The 17376-nt window shown below is 46.5% G+C and overlaps 1 protein-coding gene across 1 annotated transcript; it reads left to right on the forward strand.

Annotated features, from left to right (window-relative positions):
* Positions 1-6481: 6481 nt before the first annotated feature.
* On the forward strand, positions 6482-7797 carry HSPB9 (heat shock protein family B (small) member 9). Its single transcript, XM_086924139.1, has one exon. The coding sequence runs from the start codon at positions 6564-6566 to the stop codon at positions 7503-7505; it is 942 nt and encodes a 313-aa protein (XP_086780265.1). The 5' UTR covers positions 6482-6563; the 3' UTR covers positions 7506-7797.
* Positions 7798-17376: the final 9579 nt, after the last annotated feature.

Below are 17376 nucleotides of genomic sequence, written 5' to 3' on the forward strand. Positions count from 1 at the left end.
GAACTCTGTACTGTAAGTCTCAAACCCCCATCACCTACACCATCACCATCACCACCACCCCCCTCCTTTGCCCCCCCGCCTCCATCCCCCCTCCCCCTCCGCTGACCCACCCCCCCTGCCACAGGCAAATAGGTCACAGCTGACCTATGCGTGACCGCTGAGCGTTGTAGTGTCGCCCCCCCTCTCCTTCCCTCACCTCTGAACCACCCACCATTTCCTTCCCAGACCCAGGCTAAGAAGCCCAACCACATCCCCCCTATCAACCTTCCTCTTTTCCTCTGTACATTCCCTTTTACTTATTCCTTATTCCTATTTCTCCCTTGTTCTGTTAATTCTGCCAAAAATTCCCCGCCTTTATTTCAGAAAAGAACATTCTTGTGCGTCCTGCAGAGATAACTTTTAACTTTGCCGGGAACATTAGATAAGCCTCTGCCCCTTGTCTCTGGAATGCAGCAATTAGTTGTCTGAGTCGCCATCGCCTCTCCACTGTCACGTGGCAAAAGTCAGGTCTAGCAAAAAATGTTACTCCTTCAAAAGATTTCCTGGAATCTGGCCTGGCTTTCTCCATCAGCTCTTGTCTTGCTAGGAAGTTCCCAAAAAACACCAGCATGGCCCTTGGGAGTGTATCTGTGCCCCCGTCCCGCCTTTTCTTCATTGTCAGTGAAAACCTATGGGCCCTCTGAACTTTAAGCTCCCATTGCCATGGCGCCTCTGGAAAGGCCCCCTTTAGCAGCTTAATGACAACACCCCTTGGAACTTGCCCCTCCACACCTTCCTCAAGCCCAAGGAGTCTAACGTTATTTCGCCTCTGGCGGTTTTCCAAATCCTCAACCTTCCATTGTAAGTCCTCCACGGCCTTTGTCTGCTCCACTCTGAATGCCTGCCAGTCCGTGACTTCATCTTCCAACCTGCCAGTTCTCTCTTCAACTCCTACCACTCTCTCCTCGACCTCTTCATATTTTTTATTTACTTTCCTGATTGAGGCTTGGATTTTTTTTGTGTCATGCCTAGCTCTCCGGCTTTCCGCTCTAGCTTCTGCTTGTATCTGTTTTAAGGTGGCAAACATAATGTCCAATTTCCCACCTTCGCCTTGCCCGTCTTGACGATCCTCTCTATACATGCTGGGTGTAGCTGAATAGTCCCACAATAGTTTCTTATGGGTGCTCAAGGGAGAGCCTGCCCGTCTTGTTACCACCTTGCGCCTTTTCTGGGTACATCTCCCCCTGGAGCCTCCACTTTCCCCAGAGCTCAGACTTAGGTCTGAGGTGTCCTTCTCCTCGTCGCTGCTGGCAATAGTGGATTCAGACTCTTCTGGGACCGAGAAGAACCTGTCTCCCTCAGCCCCCTCAGTGATTTCCGCCTCAGTCTGCCCCTTCTGTGAGCCAAGGCTCAACAGGCTCCCCCAGTTTGTTCCCTTGGCCCCCCGCAACTGAGCCTGTTCCACAAGCATCTGCGCCTCCACCTCTTTTAATGCGCTTAGCATTTGCGATGTATTATGGTACTCTGACCCACCAGCAGCCTCTCTCACCCTCAATTCGGCGTTTTCCATCTCTCCTTGGCTCTCCTGCCCCTGCTCCTTCTCAGAGCCGTCCACCAACGCTGCCGAGATTGCCACGGGAAGCGTGAGGTCTGCGCACTCTGGTTGCCTAGCAACGCTGCCGCTTGCAGCCTCGAGGACGTTACCGCTTGTTACACCGGTCGGCTGCCTTACCGTGGAGATTCCTGACAACCCGGCAGCTGCTTTCAGCCCGAATGCTTCTGACACCGATGGCTGTCTATAGGTAGGATCTTTCTCGATCTTCTTTTTTTCAGTCAGGTCTCGCACCGGCCTTTCCTGGGTCCCGTCGCTTCGAGCAGCTGCATCCCTGGCCGCATCCCTGGCCAGCTTGCTCTCCTTCTTCTTCTCATTTGCTTTATCCAACTTACGCTGCTGGGCTTTGGTCGCCGCTGAGACAGCCGGTGTAGAACGCTTGACCGGCGGCGGCATTTTCGTCTTTGGAATGGTGCGAGATTTCCCTACGTCTCTCTGACTTGCCTCCTTACTCAGGCTGCTAGGCATCGGCTGCTGTTTCTCCTTTCTGCGTTGTGCCATCGCCTTCTCCCATACGTTAACACGCAGTGCTTCAACCAGGGATACAGGCAATGCCTTTGCTCTTCCCCATACACATGAAGCTCTGAAAAACACGCCGTTCTTCCTCTGCCACAACGACCTGCTGCTTCCGCCTTGTTGATCCTTTACTAGTCGGAGAATGAGCTGCATACTACTGTTTTTTGGGTCATCTGTCTCCTAGATCTAGCCTTGGGTCGGAGAGGGGGTGTAATGCGACTTCCCTCTACAGCGCTACGGCGGCCATCTTTTTTTTTTCTTCTTTTTTTTTTTTTGCCTAAGGAGTAAATTACACAATAGCCTGATTTGAGCGGCTAAGCGAATCACCCGGGGTTCATGGCTTGCTTAGCGTGGTCGAGGGCCGGAAAGGGTTCAATGCCCGTTACGTCGCACCTAATAATGCCCGTAATGGGCACTGAGTTAGGTTAGAATTATTTCAACGGCAGTTCGGCAGCTCCATGACAGGACAATCAGCCGGACGTTAGGAATCCCACGTTGGGGAATTTCCGAGGGCCGAGTAGGGCGTTTTGTACATCCAGCCGGATCTATACACGAAGCCTTCTATCTAGGCTCGTGCTCCCGCGCCTCATTCCTGGGGTTGGTTGTCATTTCTCCCCACCGCGGGCATCTTGTTAAACCAAGGTCCACACTGGAACCTTTGTCTCGGCTCTTGTACAAAACGCCCTACTCTGCCCTCGGAAATTCCCCAACGTGGGATTCCTAACGTCCAGCTGATTGTCCTGTCATGGAGCTGCCGAACTGCCGTTGAAATAATTCGAACCTAACTCAGTGCCCATTACGGGCATTATTAGGTGCGACATAACGGGCATTGAACCCTTTCCGGCCCTCGACCACGCTAAGCAAGCCATGAACCCCGGGTGATTCGCTTAGCCGCTCAAATCAGGCTATTGTGTAATTTACTCCTCAGGCATAAATACTTTTGTCCTGATGATAATCCCATGTATTATTGTTAAGGGATCGAAACGCCGTCGACTTGTTGTAACACCATATATGTGAACGTATACCGAATGTGATATGCATATAATGGTGTAATTAAATTTCTGTTACTTTTCATTTCTCAGAAATCGCTCACTTTCTGCCTAAACATCTCTCTTCTGCCTTTCCTAGCTTCTTACTTTGCCAATTTGTAAGCGTGAGGGCACAGGCTTGTGTCTCACTCTTTGTTAATGTAAGGTATTTCCTTGTTGAATTTATTCTATAGTAAAAATCTGTGATCCCTGTCCGGCTGGACAAATCACGCTACTTAATATAGCTCCATTGTGTCTATATTTATTTTTCCAGTACCTATCTATGCATGGGACCACTGTTGTTAGAAAAAATACGTTCCCCGAGGTCCTGTGCTGACTCGTTGGGTGCCCTTGTTGTTTTTTGATACTTATATACTATTTCACAACCTCCTCTGATGTGTCTGTAAAACTTACCTTTTGTCCCGAAGTTATGTCCTGAATTTTAACCTCATGTCTTGAATTTTGACCCGTGGTAGGACAAAGTGGTAGGTGTTAGGCCGAGCCGCCGGGGGGGAGGGTGGGGGCTCCATGTGCTTTGCAGAGGGCCCCCTCAAGTTTTGTTACGCCACTGTTGAACATGTAAACAACTACAATGAGATATTTAACCCCTTAAGTGCTGCTGACGGCCAATGGTCGTCAGCAGCGCTACCTCCCCAGTGCTGCGCACGACCATTGAACGTCCATTCAGCACTAGTTCTAATGGACAGCGCAGCACTGGGGAGAAATGTTTACACGCAGCTAAGGTGTTAATTTTGCTGACAACCTTATGTTAGCACTGACTTGCCTAATATACAATATGTACAATCAAGCATTATATTTTTACAGGCTTCACATATACAAACCATCCATTTTAACCCAATACTCCGTACAAAAACTTTTAAAATCTCTGCATATAAATCTTATTTGATCTTTTTACATATTTTTCATATTCAGCATATAGAATTCTTTGACTGACTGACAACTTGTCTTCCTGAGAGCCCATAATGCAGTAATTTGTGTAGAATAATGTGCAGAACTCTGGACCTTGCTTGCTGCACCCATGGCATGCCCTACTGCTTTGAAAGCCAACGCTACCAAAGCTCGGGCACTTGCTGTGAAAAGTGATGGCTAATGGTTCTAAATATACAAGGGCCTCCTGTCTTCAAATTCTAGCCTGGGAACTGGCTTTTTCCCCTTGGTTATTTTCGGGTTTCCTACTGATGGCTGGTAGATTAATGCAGCACAGCAGGAGTTTGTCTACATGTCTTCATAAGTTAGAATGATGATGGACCTACTCAGCCTCTTGTCTTCTGGGGTGGATACAATTTTATGGTTGAGTTGGGGAACAAAAAAACCTGATCAGCTCTAAGACACTGTTAAGCGGTTAACATGTGCGTGTGAAGGCGTGGCTATGTTGTGGGAAAAGGGCTTGTGTCCGTGGCCTGGAGAGGGCAGGGGATATTAGGGTATAGAGTATGGTCTGTGTTTCAGACGTGAAGCTCTTAGTCTCCCCGGTCCCCTACCAATAGGCGAGTGTCTCTCTGCCAGGTGCTGTCATTGAGGGCTCTGTTGCCCTTGGAGAAGAGGGGGGTGGGGGGTGTCTTCGTCGTTTGACAAGAGGTGAGCCCTAATTTTTACCTCCATAGAGGTAACCTGTGCATTGAGGTGAGCGATACTTGACCCCGGTACCCCTGTTTAATTACTATCGATTTTAGTCCCATTTCTTTGGATTACTCACACATGCCCGTTGTTGTAACTGTTCTAAGGTATCACAGCAATAGACCGGATGCTATAAATATAATTAATGTTATAATGATTTAAAGATAACCTCTCCTACCATAAAAAAGTAATTATTTTAAAGGTGTCTGGAAAGGCAGGTACCTGCTTGTAGGAAAAAAAACATAGCTCTCCGACCTAAATATCCTTAATTGAAATCTTCAAAATGCATATCGAATTTCAGCTTTTTGTGCTTGGATAAACGTAATTGTAACGGCAATGAACAGGGTGTGCTGGGAAGAAAGGTGCTTACATGATAATATCAAAGCACCCTCTGGTACCATTGACGCTTTGGCGCGGTTAATCGCCCGTGATTGAAGTACAGTAGCTTGCAGCTTTCATATACCACCAAACACAAGGCGGCAAACCATACAGCCAAAGAGGACATGTGGGAAGCCCTCGATGCCTATCTGAAGGAATAAAGCAATGACCCAACCCCCCCCCCCCTCTCTCTCTCCCTCTTCTCTTTTCTCTTCTCTCTCTCGGGCTCCAAAGCACACATCGCAAGACCAGCCCAAAGGAAAACAACTGTTTGTTTTTTGTATATGTAAAATTTATTTTCAATAAAAATATTTTGAAATAAAAAAAATAAGCACAGACGATCTTTTGTGCGCCAAACATACACGCTAGCCCCCCCCCCCCCCCCCCCCCCCCCCGGGCTCCAGGGTGCCTCCTCCTGCACTGTGCACGGGCGGTGAGGTCACTGTCCTTAAAGCTCTTGACTGGGTCCGGGGCATGGGGGCCCCCTCTGTGAAATTTGCAGGGGGGGGGAGGGGGGCTCGTGTTTTGTTACGCCACTGGGTGCAAATTGCCATTATTTATTGTTTATATGCAGGAAGGTTTCCTTTCCTGCACATAAACAATCATCCCTGCAGCACAGGCACCCTTGCAGCATGGTGCCAGGTGCCTGCGCTGGAGCTAGGCAGCTTTTTTTTGCGCCAGCGCTAGGGGAAACGCAGGGGTGCATGTATTCTTATGAATACAGCACATCCATGAGTTTTGAAAATGTCAGAGGGCTGCGCTGCCAAATGTGGTACAGATTCACACTCCAACATTTTCTTGTGGATATACTCCATTGTGTAACCATAACAATCCACACTCTCTCTTTCCACTGCCCCTTAAGACCCCTCGTGTCCTGCTTCTCATATCACACGATGTCCCAGAGTGATCGTTTGGAGATTTGAAGCCACATTCGCCCCCAATCATACTGACCCAGCTGCGCCACTGATAATAACCCTTCTTGTGCTCTTCAAGTGTGCACTATCTCCAGCCGATTGGTCAGTTTCTACCCTGGTTTTTGTCAACCGTGCAGAAGCATGACTTGTTCTTTGTTAGTAATAGAGCCCTACAATGATGTTGCACTTTTGGAATGCAGCTTAGGCATAGACTCGTGAACTTGTCTCACCATCTGTGATATTTGGCGCTTGCAGCATTTGCACATGCCGAGGTAGCTGGCATGCTTCTATTTTCGAATGCTGTGATGTCATCCTCATTCCAATCTTGGTTGGGCAATGTCCCATGTCTGTGTGTCAGGGGCAGATGGTTCCAGAATGCTTGGGCAAGTGCTATAAATGCCTTTTCAGATGTTGGGTGGCAAAGAATAGCAGCTAGCAGAACAGTGCAGACGCAGGGGAGTCGTATTCTTGTCGCGGAAAGCAGTCCTATCGGAGAAGATGCTGTGTCCAAGCCTGAACCTCCAGCCCTCTTCCGGCGCCCTGGTCCCTTTCCTGGAGCCCTTGCGCACCCTGTGGCCCACTTCTCGCACCATCTTTGCTCGGGCGGAGCAAGACATGATCCGCACGATGAAGGAGATGGCGAGGACCATGGAGGCCATGGAGGAGTTTCATCAACGTCTGCTGCGGGAGGCGACCATCCCCAACCGGGCTCCAGGCGGATCACTCAACAGGGGTCTGCTGGGCTCCAGGCAGACGGGGAAGGATGGGGAGTCCTTCTCCATGTCCCTGGCAGCCCCAGGCTTCTCCACTAATGAACTGACAGTGAAACTGGTTGGTAGAAAGTTGCTGGTGACTGGTGCCAAGGAAACCAAGAACGATGACGGGCAGGGCTCCTTTTACAAGTATGAGGTCTTCAAGAGGGAATCGGACCTGCCTGAGGACGTGAGCCTGGAGGACCTGACCTGCTCCTTCTCCAGCAATGGCCAGCTGCACGTTGAAGCTCCGCGGCGGGCACTGCCAGCCACAGCAGAACGGAATGTGCCAATACAGATCATCTCAGCAGCCACAGGATTGACTGCCGTGGGCAGCTCTCAAAGTCAAGGAGCAGGAAGTAAGGAGAACCAGAAGGCTGATGGGCAAGGAGGGCGAAGCATGGACCAAGCCAAGGCGAAAGGACAAGACCAAGGCAAGATGGAAGGGCAAGGCGCAGGAAGGGTGGAAAACAGCAAGACTGAGGCATCTGGAGAGGGAAGTACAGACCAAAGCAAGACCGATGGCCAAGGTGTGGAAGAGCACTCGCCGCTCTTTGCTAGAGTGATGGACAAGGAGAGGGAAGGACAATCTGTGGGGCCCGTAGAGGAAAGAAAGGATGAATGCAAGCCAGAAGGGCAACGAGCAGGGAGCGCGGATAGCAGCAAGACTGATGGGCACAGAGAGTGAATTAGACTGTGGGATAAGGAGATGGAAGAATGGACCACACCAGAGATCGATGAATCAAGGGTGGGGAAAGTAGGAATCTCAGCAAGGCGAAGGGGCAAGTAGAGGGAAGTATGGAACACAGCAAGAGCTGGGAGCAGGGAATGCAGACTATTGAGAAGCAAAGGAGGGGATTGTGGAATGAGATCAAAGAACTGACTTTTGAAGGCAACAATATTCAAAAGGAATAATGATGATTTCTAATGCATTCTAAAATAAAGTGTAAAAACGAATAAAAAGTGTGAATCTTGGAAAATTGACGAGCTTACTTGTATCTGCGACCTATATTTTTAACTTTCTGAAGTGAAATCTACTTTCTGATTGGTCAGTTGCCAGGCTACACTAACCGGTAAGGCTTTTAATATATGTTTCTGTATGCATGTAGATATGCATTTATTTATATAGCACAAACCACGCTGGGTAGCAACGGATGCTAGCCATGTTTTGAAATGCTAAAACTGGGTTACATTTCCAATCGGAGTAGCGTCCTCCTTCTGGCATTTAGGGGTACGTGCCTGCCTGACGTGCGTTTCCATCACTGCGGGGAAGTATTCACATAGCGATGTAGTCGTGTTGTTTGTGGGGACCCCAGTGCACTGTTGGGGTCTTCCAAACATTTCTTTTGGGTTGTTTCCTTACTTTACAATGCTTTCTGTTTAGAGCTTGGGCACAGAAACATTGTATTTGATAGAATATATTTTTTCCTGGTGGTCATAGTAGGTGTGAGGTTTAGACTAGTTAATTAACCCTTCACGGACATGAAGGGAGTGTGTGGCTTGTGGGCAGTGTGTGCGTTTGTGCATATCCATGTATGTGTGAGAGCAAACACCTTTGCTAGTGTGCAAGATGGTAATACAAGAAGCATTTATACACATGTTGAACAGGGTCATCATATACATTGGAATTCTTCTTGGGGGTGAGGGTGGGGGCTTTCACCAGTTACAGATTGCCAACGGGAGCAGATGCAACTTGCTCCTTGTTACTCCTGACACTGTCCTACTGCCCCCCTGGGGTCAAGGGTATTAAAGCAGCTGTAGAAACAGGAATTAAACATGGTTACTTACCGCTCCTGGTCCACCCCCTGGCTAGTTAGCTCCAAAAAGAGGCCGTTGAGTTTCTAAGGTTGAAGGTGAAGAGTCGATTATGTGGTGTGACGGTGTGAAAGGGGACGCAATGTCACTTCCACTACCCCTAGCAGTTTAGTGTATGCGTGTCCATGGTTCATGCTAACATGTGCAACCTGTGGAAGAGCGAGACAAATCCACCGAACCTCTTATTAGATTCATAAAATAGTATGATTGACGTTACTATTATATAATAATAGTAATAATAATAATAGGGAGATTTGTAAAGCACCTGGTTACGCGCACCGGCGTGTCCCCGCGCTGTGACAAGTGGAAGCGACAGAATCAGACGGCCAGAAGCAGTGCAAGTCTAGCAGATAAAGAGATGGGTTTTTAGTTTCCCCCTGAATCCGGCATCTCATATGTCAGTGTCCTCTGTTCTCCTAAGAACAAGACACTTCTCCTGTTGATACAATGAATACCGCTGACTTTACTATTAGAGTTGAGTGTCCTCTGTTCTCCTACGAGCAAGACACGTTTCCTATTAATACAATGAGTATTGTTTACTTTACTATTAGATTTCAGTGTCCTCGTTTCTCCTAAGAGCAAGACACTTCTCCTATTGATAAAATGAGTACCGCTGACTTTACTATTAGATTTGAGTGTCCTCTGTTCTCCTACGAGCAAGACACGTTTCCTATTAATACAATGAGTATTGTTTACTTTACTATTAGATTTCAGTGTCCTCGTTTCTCCTAAGAACAAGACACTTCTCATATTGATAAAATGAGTACCGCTGACTTAGTTTACTATTAGATGTGTGTCCTCTGTTCTCCTAAGAGCAAGACACGTCCTCTGTTGATAAGATGAGTACCATTGACTTTACTATTAGATTTCAGTGTCCTCTGTTCTCCTAAGGACAAGACACGTCTCCCATTGATAAAATGAGTACCGTTTACTTTACTATCAGCTTTCAGTGTCCTCGTTTCTCCTACGAACAAGACACTTCTCCTATTGATAAAATGAGTACCATTGACTTTACTATTAGATTTCAGTGTCCTCTGTTCTCCTAAGGACAAGACACTTCTCCTATTGATAAAATGAGTACCATTGACTTTACTATTAGATTTCAGTGTCCTCGTTTCTCCTAAGAACAAGACACTTCTCCTATTGATGAAATGAGTACTGTTGACTTTACTGTTAGATTTGAGTTTCCTCTGTTCTCCTAAGAACAAGACACTTCTCCTATTGATAAAATGAGTACCGTTGCTTTTACTATCAGATTTCAATGTCCTCTGTTCTCATAAGAACGACACTTCCCCTGTTGATAAAAGGACTTCCAATGACTTTACTATTAGATTTTAGTGGTGTCCTCTGTTCACATAAGAACAAGGCACTTTCCCTGTTGATAAGATGAGTACCAATGGCTTTACTATTATATAATAATACTTATAATAATAGGGAGATTTGTAAAGCACCTGGTTACGCGCACCGGCGTGTCCCCGCGCTGTGACAAGTGGAAGCGACAGAATCAGGCGGCCAGAAGCAGTGCAAGTCTAGCAGATAAAGAGATGAGTTTTTAGTTTCCCCCTGAATCTGGCATCTCATATGTCAGTGTCCTCTGTTCTCCTAAGAACAAGACACTTCCCCTGTTGATAACATGAGTACCATTGACTTTACTATTACATTTCAGTGGTGTCCTCTGTTCTCCTAAGAACAAGACACTTCTCATTCAGCCTCAGCGCATTTCTTTGCAGCGCTCTGTTATTGTGTAGCTGGTTGCTCATTTTTAATCTCCCGTTTTGTCTTTTAGGTTAATTTTGGTTACCACCACCTTTCCCCTGCTTTTAATATTGCCGGCCACACTTACCTGCACGCTGTCATCTTTACTTGCACGGTAAATTGGAACAAGCACCGCATTTCGCGGGTCCCTCGCCACTGTCTCGTTGGTGGCCATATTGGGTGAGGGGTGAGCCACATCGCGGTCTAGTCCTCATTTAGGAGGCTCGACCGGCATAAATAGCAGCCATGCCTACGCGCAGCGTCATTGCGCAGCGGGATCGCCGGACTTCCGCCGGAGTTACGCCTGAGTTCAGCCCGTCTGCGCCCGTCCGCGCTGAGGACGTGCTGCAGGTCGGGCTGGACTCGGCTGGCACCCCCCCTCCACTCTATGAGGCACCTAGCCAATACTCTATGTCGGAACTCATGGCTTTTAGACCATCAGAGCAGCGATGCTCTCACCGCTTCTCATCTGAAGGAATCTTGCATTCTCAGCGATGCATGACATGCAAGGTTTCCTTTCGCTGCCCCGCTCCCAGTCCTATTAGACCCCATTCGCGCTCGGGATGCCTTTCTGTCTCGCAGCCTAAAACTGGTTTCCTAATTAATGCGCGATCACTGATAAAGCATAATGTTGCCTTCCACGAATTTGTGGAAGAAAGACAGCCGGACTGGGTTTTTATCACGGAGACCTGGGCCTCGGATTCCTCCAGTCATGATTTACTCTTGGCCATCCCTGATGGCTATTCTCTCCATAGGCAGGATAGACCGTTGCGTAGAGGTGGAGGAATCGCCGTTCTTTTTAAATCTTCTATTCCTTGCACTGTCAAATCCTTATCAATGCCTGTAGATCTCTTCGAGGCACTTTATTTTTGTATTTTGTGTGCGCCATCTATCTCTTTCACTGGGATACTCATATACAGGCCACCTGGCTCTAGGGCTAGTTTCTCTTCAGATCTACTCAGAATCCTAGAACCCTATGTCGGAAAATCCAATCTTTCCGTCTTGGGTGATTTCAATTTCCATCTTGATGAAATCAACTCAAAGGATACCCTGACATTAATGGAGTCACTCCGAGCTTGTGACCTTGTTCAGTTGGTTAGCAGCCCAACACACAAGGCTGGCCATATTCTCGATGGGGTATTCTCTAGTGATTCTAGGCTATCTACTGGCCCGCCTTTGCGGTTGGTCTCGACCGATCATTTTGCAGTACCGCTGGAATTTGCTCTTCCTGCCCTGCCCTTAGCTAATCATGTCGCTACTTCATTTACCCTCAGGAGAAACTTTAGAAATATCACTGATGACTCTATCGCTTCTCATATCCGGATCCCGGAGTCTCTCTCCCTAAAGGATGCGGATGAGGCAGCTCAAGAACTTATGGACTCTATTACTAGAACCGTGGAAACGCTGGCCCCTGCCTCCCTTCGATATGTAGCCCGGCAGAAACCCACTGCACCCTGGTTCTCTGAACATCTGAGACTTTTAAGACAAGGGTGTAGGAGCAGTGAGAGAAGATGGAGGAAATCCTGGGATCCGAAAGATCGAGAGGTTCATAAGTCCACTTTACGGGACTACAAACAGAGAGTTATAGTGGAAAAGCAGGAGTATTTTTCCAATCTTACTGGTTCCCTAACTTCATCTAGGGAACTCTTTAAAATTGCTGATTTACTATGCTCTCTCCAACTCCCTGATCCTGTAGTCAGTTCTCAGGATCTATGCAATAACATCTCCGACTTCTTTCACAGCAAAATCTCGGACATTCACATCGCCTTAGAAGCCCAATGCCACTCCTTGGATAAGGATATTCCTGCTGCCATAGCCAGTTTGGACACTCTGGGTGAACGCCCTTCCAAACTACTCATGCAATTTCCCTTATTGTCTTTGGAAGGACTGAACCTCCTACTCGATAGGACTAAATCTTCCTCCCCTATGGATCCCTTACCGTTAAAAATACTTAAGGAGTGTAGAAACAGCATTCTTCCGCCCATGTTGGAAGTTATGAATAGGGCTATTGTCCAGGGATCCTTTCCACCAGTGTGGAAGAAGGCTATTGTGAAGCCTCTCCTTAAGAAACCGTCCTTGGATCCTGGCCTTCTTAAAAACTTTAGGCCAATCTCTCTGCTCCCGGCTCCTGCAAAACTACTGGAGGCACACCTTAATCCTCACCTCTCCATTTTTCTTGAGACCAGTGAGTATCTTGATAACACACAGCACGGATTCAGAAAGTACCACAGTACTGAATCCGCACTCACTGTTGTAGTAGACAACATCCGACGCAAAGTGGATAGTGGCCAAACTACAGTACTGGTCCTACTAGATCTCACAGCCGCGTTTGATACCCTGTCTCCCGCCATTTTAACATCTCGGCTTAGGGAGGCAGGGGTCACTGGGTCGGCTTTGAATCTCCTTAACTCCTTTCTCCTTGGGAGAGAACAGAGAGTAAAGCTTGGGAATTTCCTCTCCCCTGCTAAGTCATTGCAATGTGGGGTGCCACAGGGGTCGGCCCTTAGTTCGACCCTGTTTAACATCTATGTGGCCCCCCTTGCTAGACTAGTAAGATCCCAGGGGATGGAGGTGGTGTCCTACGCCGACGACACCCAGATCATGGTGTCACTGGCTCACTCATCTGTCCATACATCCGCCATTAGCTTTAGGTCATGCATGCAGCATGTGGCAGACTGGATGATCATCAATTCCCTAAAGCTAAATGGCGACAAGACAGAGGTCTTGGTCTTTGGGAGAAGCCAAGATGTTTGGTCAAGCGAGTGGTGGCCTTCATCTCTTGGCACCTGCCCCACTCCCTCCCAATCAGCCAGAAATCTCGGCGTGGTTTTTAACACCTCACTTTCTATGACGCTCCAAGGAAATAGGACCGTGGCCACATGCTGGGGTGTTATCAGGATTTTAAATAGGATCCGTAACTATCTTTCTCTCCAGGCTCGGAAGAAGATTGCAGTCGCTCTTGTTGGCTCCAGGCTTGATTATTGCAACTCCCTCTATGTGGAGTCCAACAAGGGCCTTATCCATTGACTGCAAATCGTGCAGAATGCTGCAGCATGTTTTGTTCTGGCCCTTCCTTTGGCATCTTCAGCCACGACTGCCAGGAGAGATCTACATTGGCTCCCTGTTCAGCATAGAGTCTTTTTTAAGATTCTATGCCTTACATACAGAGCTCTTGCGGCCGGCACGGACGATGCACTTGGGTCCCTGCTTACCCGCTATATCCCAACCAGATCTCTTCGATCTGCTGGGTTATTTCAACTGGTAGTGCCCCGCACAAGGCTAGCCAGATGGGGAGCGAGAGCTTTTTCTGATGCCGCTCCTAAGCTGTGGAACTTTCTCCCAATTAAGGTTAAAACCCTACCCTCAATTGATTTGTTTAAAAAGGCCCTTAAGATGTGGTGCTTTACCAAAGCCTACCAATAAGTGAATGCTGGTCTGATCTGCGAGCTGTACTATTTGAATTAGGCGCCTTGACGCCCATTGGGCAAAGTATGCGCATGATAAAACTCATTTCATTCATTCACTTCTCCTATTGATACAATGAGTACCGCTGACTTTACTATTAGAGTTGAGTGTCCTCTGTTCTCCTAAGAGCAAGACACTTCTCCTATTCATAAAATGAGTACCGCTGACTTTACTATTAGAGTTGAGTGTCCTCTGTTCTCCTACGAGCAAGACACGTTTCCTATTAATACAATGAGTATTGTTTACTTTACTATTAGATTTCAGTGTCCTTGTTTCTCCTAAGAACAAAACGCTTCTCCTATTGATAAAATGAGTACCGCTGACTTAGTTTACTATTAGATGTGTGTCCTCTGTTCTCCTAAGAGCAAGACACGTCCTCTGTGGATAAGATGAGTACCATTGACTTTACTATTAGATTTCAGTGTCCTCTGTTCTCCTAAGGACAAGACATGTCTCCCATTGATAAAATGAGTACCGTTTACTTTACTATCAGCTTTCAGTGTCCTCGTTTCTCCTACGAACAAGACACTTCTCCTATTGATAAAAAGAGTACCGCTGACTTTACTATTAGATTTGAGTGACCTTTGTTCTCCTAAAAACAAGACACTTCCTCTGTTGATAAGATGAGTACCATTGACTTTACTATTAGATTTCAGTGTCCTCTGTTCTCCTAAGGACAAGACACTTCTCCTATTGATAAAAGGAGTACCGTTTACTTTACTATCAGCTTTCAGTGTCCTCGTTTCTCCTACGAACAAGACACTTCTCCTATTGATAAAATGAGTACCATTGACTTTACTATTAGATTTCAGTGTCCTCTGTTCTCCTAAGGACAAGACACTTCTCCTATTGATAAAATGAGTACCGTTGACTTTACCATTAGATTTCAGTGTCCTCTGTTCTCCTAAGGACAAGACACTTCTCCTATTGATAAAATGAGTACCGTTGCCTTTACTATCAGATTTCAATGTCCTCTGTTCTCCTAAGAACGACACTTCCCCTGTTGATAAAAGGACTACCAATGACTTTACTATTAGATTTTAGTGGTGTCCTCTGTTCACATAAGAACAAGACACTTTCCCTGTTGATAAAATGAGTACCTTTGACTTTACTATTAGATTTCAGCGGCCTCTGTTCTCCTAAGAAGAAGACACTTACCCTGTTGATAAAATGAGTACCAATGACTTTACTATTATATGTCAGCGTCCTCGGCTCTCCTTAGAACAAGACACTTCTCCTATTGATAAAATAAGTACAGTTGACTTTACTATTAGATTTTCGTGGTGTCCTCTGTTCACATAAGAACAAGACACTTTCCCTGTTGATAAAATGAGTACCTTTGACTTTACTATTAGATTTCAGCGGCCTCTGTTCTCCTAAGAAGAAGACACTTACCCTGTTGATAAAATGAGTACCACTGACGTTACCATTAGATTCTATGATCCTCAGCCCCCCTAAGGACAGGACTGTTCCCCGCTAGAGCTTTACTTTGATTAGAGTGGTCTGACCTGCCACTGCTGTCACAGACCATAATGTCTGGTTCATGCTGTTGATGTGTCTGTTGTGCAGAAAAGTGAAATTCGTTTTAGGCGTGAAAATTGCACAAATTACATGTGCAAAATGGCATTCGCAATTCACATACTATGAATTTACTCTCCCAAGTGTATGTACTCTCATTATTTACTTCCAGTGTTGTATAATTTTATGTGGGAGAAAATACTACTCCCACAGATGAAAAGTGGGCATCCCTGTAGTGGGCTGCCTTGCCAAATAGTTGTACCCCAGCTTTCACAAAGGTCTGAAAGGGCGATTCCTGCTGTGAGTACTATTAGAGATTTACTCACATTACAGGCAGGAGTAAATTTGCCCCCAAGGTGAGAATGGGTATGCAGCACCCAAAAAATTAGAGGGTTGCATCAGTTTCCCATGTAGAAAACCCCTCACAAGGTAGTAAGAACAAATGAACGTTTGCTCAACAATTACACATGCCTAAGTATACAAGATATATAATTATGCATTTGTAAATGCTTCCATGTGGGCACTCCTAGAAGGCTTCCCAGGACGACTCCTGGATCATTTTGAGAATTCCAGAAAAAAGATGTAAATCAGCTCAAAACATAGGTGTAAACCTGCAGGTGTAGATGTACGAATTTGTTTGAGAATCTGTTCCTTGAAAACTAACTAGCCCGTTCCACCATACAGTTGAAATCAAAGAGAATTGTGTCCACAGCTGTTCAGAATTAGTCCAAAAAAACAATATGCTTGCAAATAATTCCAGTCAAAACTATTTGTAACTATCCGTGCATAATTTTTTTAACATTTTCTTTGTTAGAGTTTTATTTCAGGGCCAATTAGACCCCAAGATATTGGGTATCATAGCGCTTTACATGAGCACCAGTTTCGTTACACAAGGACATATTCATGAAAAGATTTGCCCGGAATTAGGATGTTGAGCGCCGTTGCCGAGACTCGAACCTGGGGGCATTTTATCAAGCACGGATTTAAAATTATCGCCGTTTTAGTGGCAGAAAACTGCTGCTAAAGCGGCGATATTGGGCTTGATAATACGCACTTGAGAATCCCAATAGAAGCCCATGTTGACACCAAAACATGGGCTTCTATTGGAACTCTCAAGGGCATATTATCAAGCCCATTATCGCCGCTTTAGCGTCTGCCTCTAAAGTGGCAATAATTTTAACTCCGTTTATTGATTATATGCCCCTAGTTCCCCAGCTTCGAGGTCGATCGCTCTAGCTGTATTTGTACAAGAAAAAATACTGGTACCCAAAGTTCTCAGAGTTCCGCGGCAGGTGCAATTAAACACTGGCGTGCCTAATACCAAGACTAATAGTGTTAAATCACCACACACTCTCTCCTACTCTATGTCACTCTTCCAGGTTCCTGATTTCTACCTTTGAGGCAGCCTTACCACCTTTCTCTTCCTCCGTCTTTCCAATGTGTGTTTTTCCCTCTCTTTAGCTCGACAACTACCTGAAACTGAAAAATAAGTGCCCTTGACTCCCACTGGCAACCACAGGCTCAAATTAAGCACTGGATGGAACTTTACCAGGGCAAGCAAACACAGATAATGGAAGAAAGGTAGAGGGATAAAATGAAATGGGGTAACCCATACCCTTCAGTTTCTTAAATACACCACCATTGTGGTGTGATATGCTCACTGGTAAGTTTCCCCACTGTCCTTCATGCACCTTCTGCTTGGAGAGCTGGTCCTCATGCCAGCTCCTCTTCGGCAGTTCTCCTGTACAGCTTGCCTGTAGTCCACTACCCTCTGCTGCCTACCTGCTGCCCTCATCGCGTTTCTTGCTCTATGTTGCCTTTTCTGCTCTTTCATCTGCCCTCTGCTTTGTCTTTTTCTGCCCTCTGCTTCGCCTTTTTTCTGCGTATTTTTCTGTCGTCTGTTTTGCCTTTCTGCTCGTTTTCCTGCCCCCTGTTTTGCCCTCTTCTACTCTGTCTTGCCTTTTCTGCTCGTTTTCTACCCTCTGTTCGGCCTTTTCCTGCTCGTT

The sequence above is a fragment of the Lissotriton vulgaris genome, chromosome 5 (genome assembly GCF_964263255.1).
Source record: "Lissotriton vulgaris chromosome 5, aLisVul1.2, whole genome shotgun sequence".
NCBI lineage: Eukaryota > Metazoa > Chordata > Amphibia > Caudata > Salamandridae > Lissotriton > Lissotriton vulgaris.

Coding starts and splice junctions, on each gene's coding strand:
- HSPB9 (XM_086924139.1), top strand. CDS start 6,564: ATGCTGTGTCCAAGCCTGAACCTCCAGCCCTCTTCCGGCGCCCTGGTC.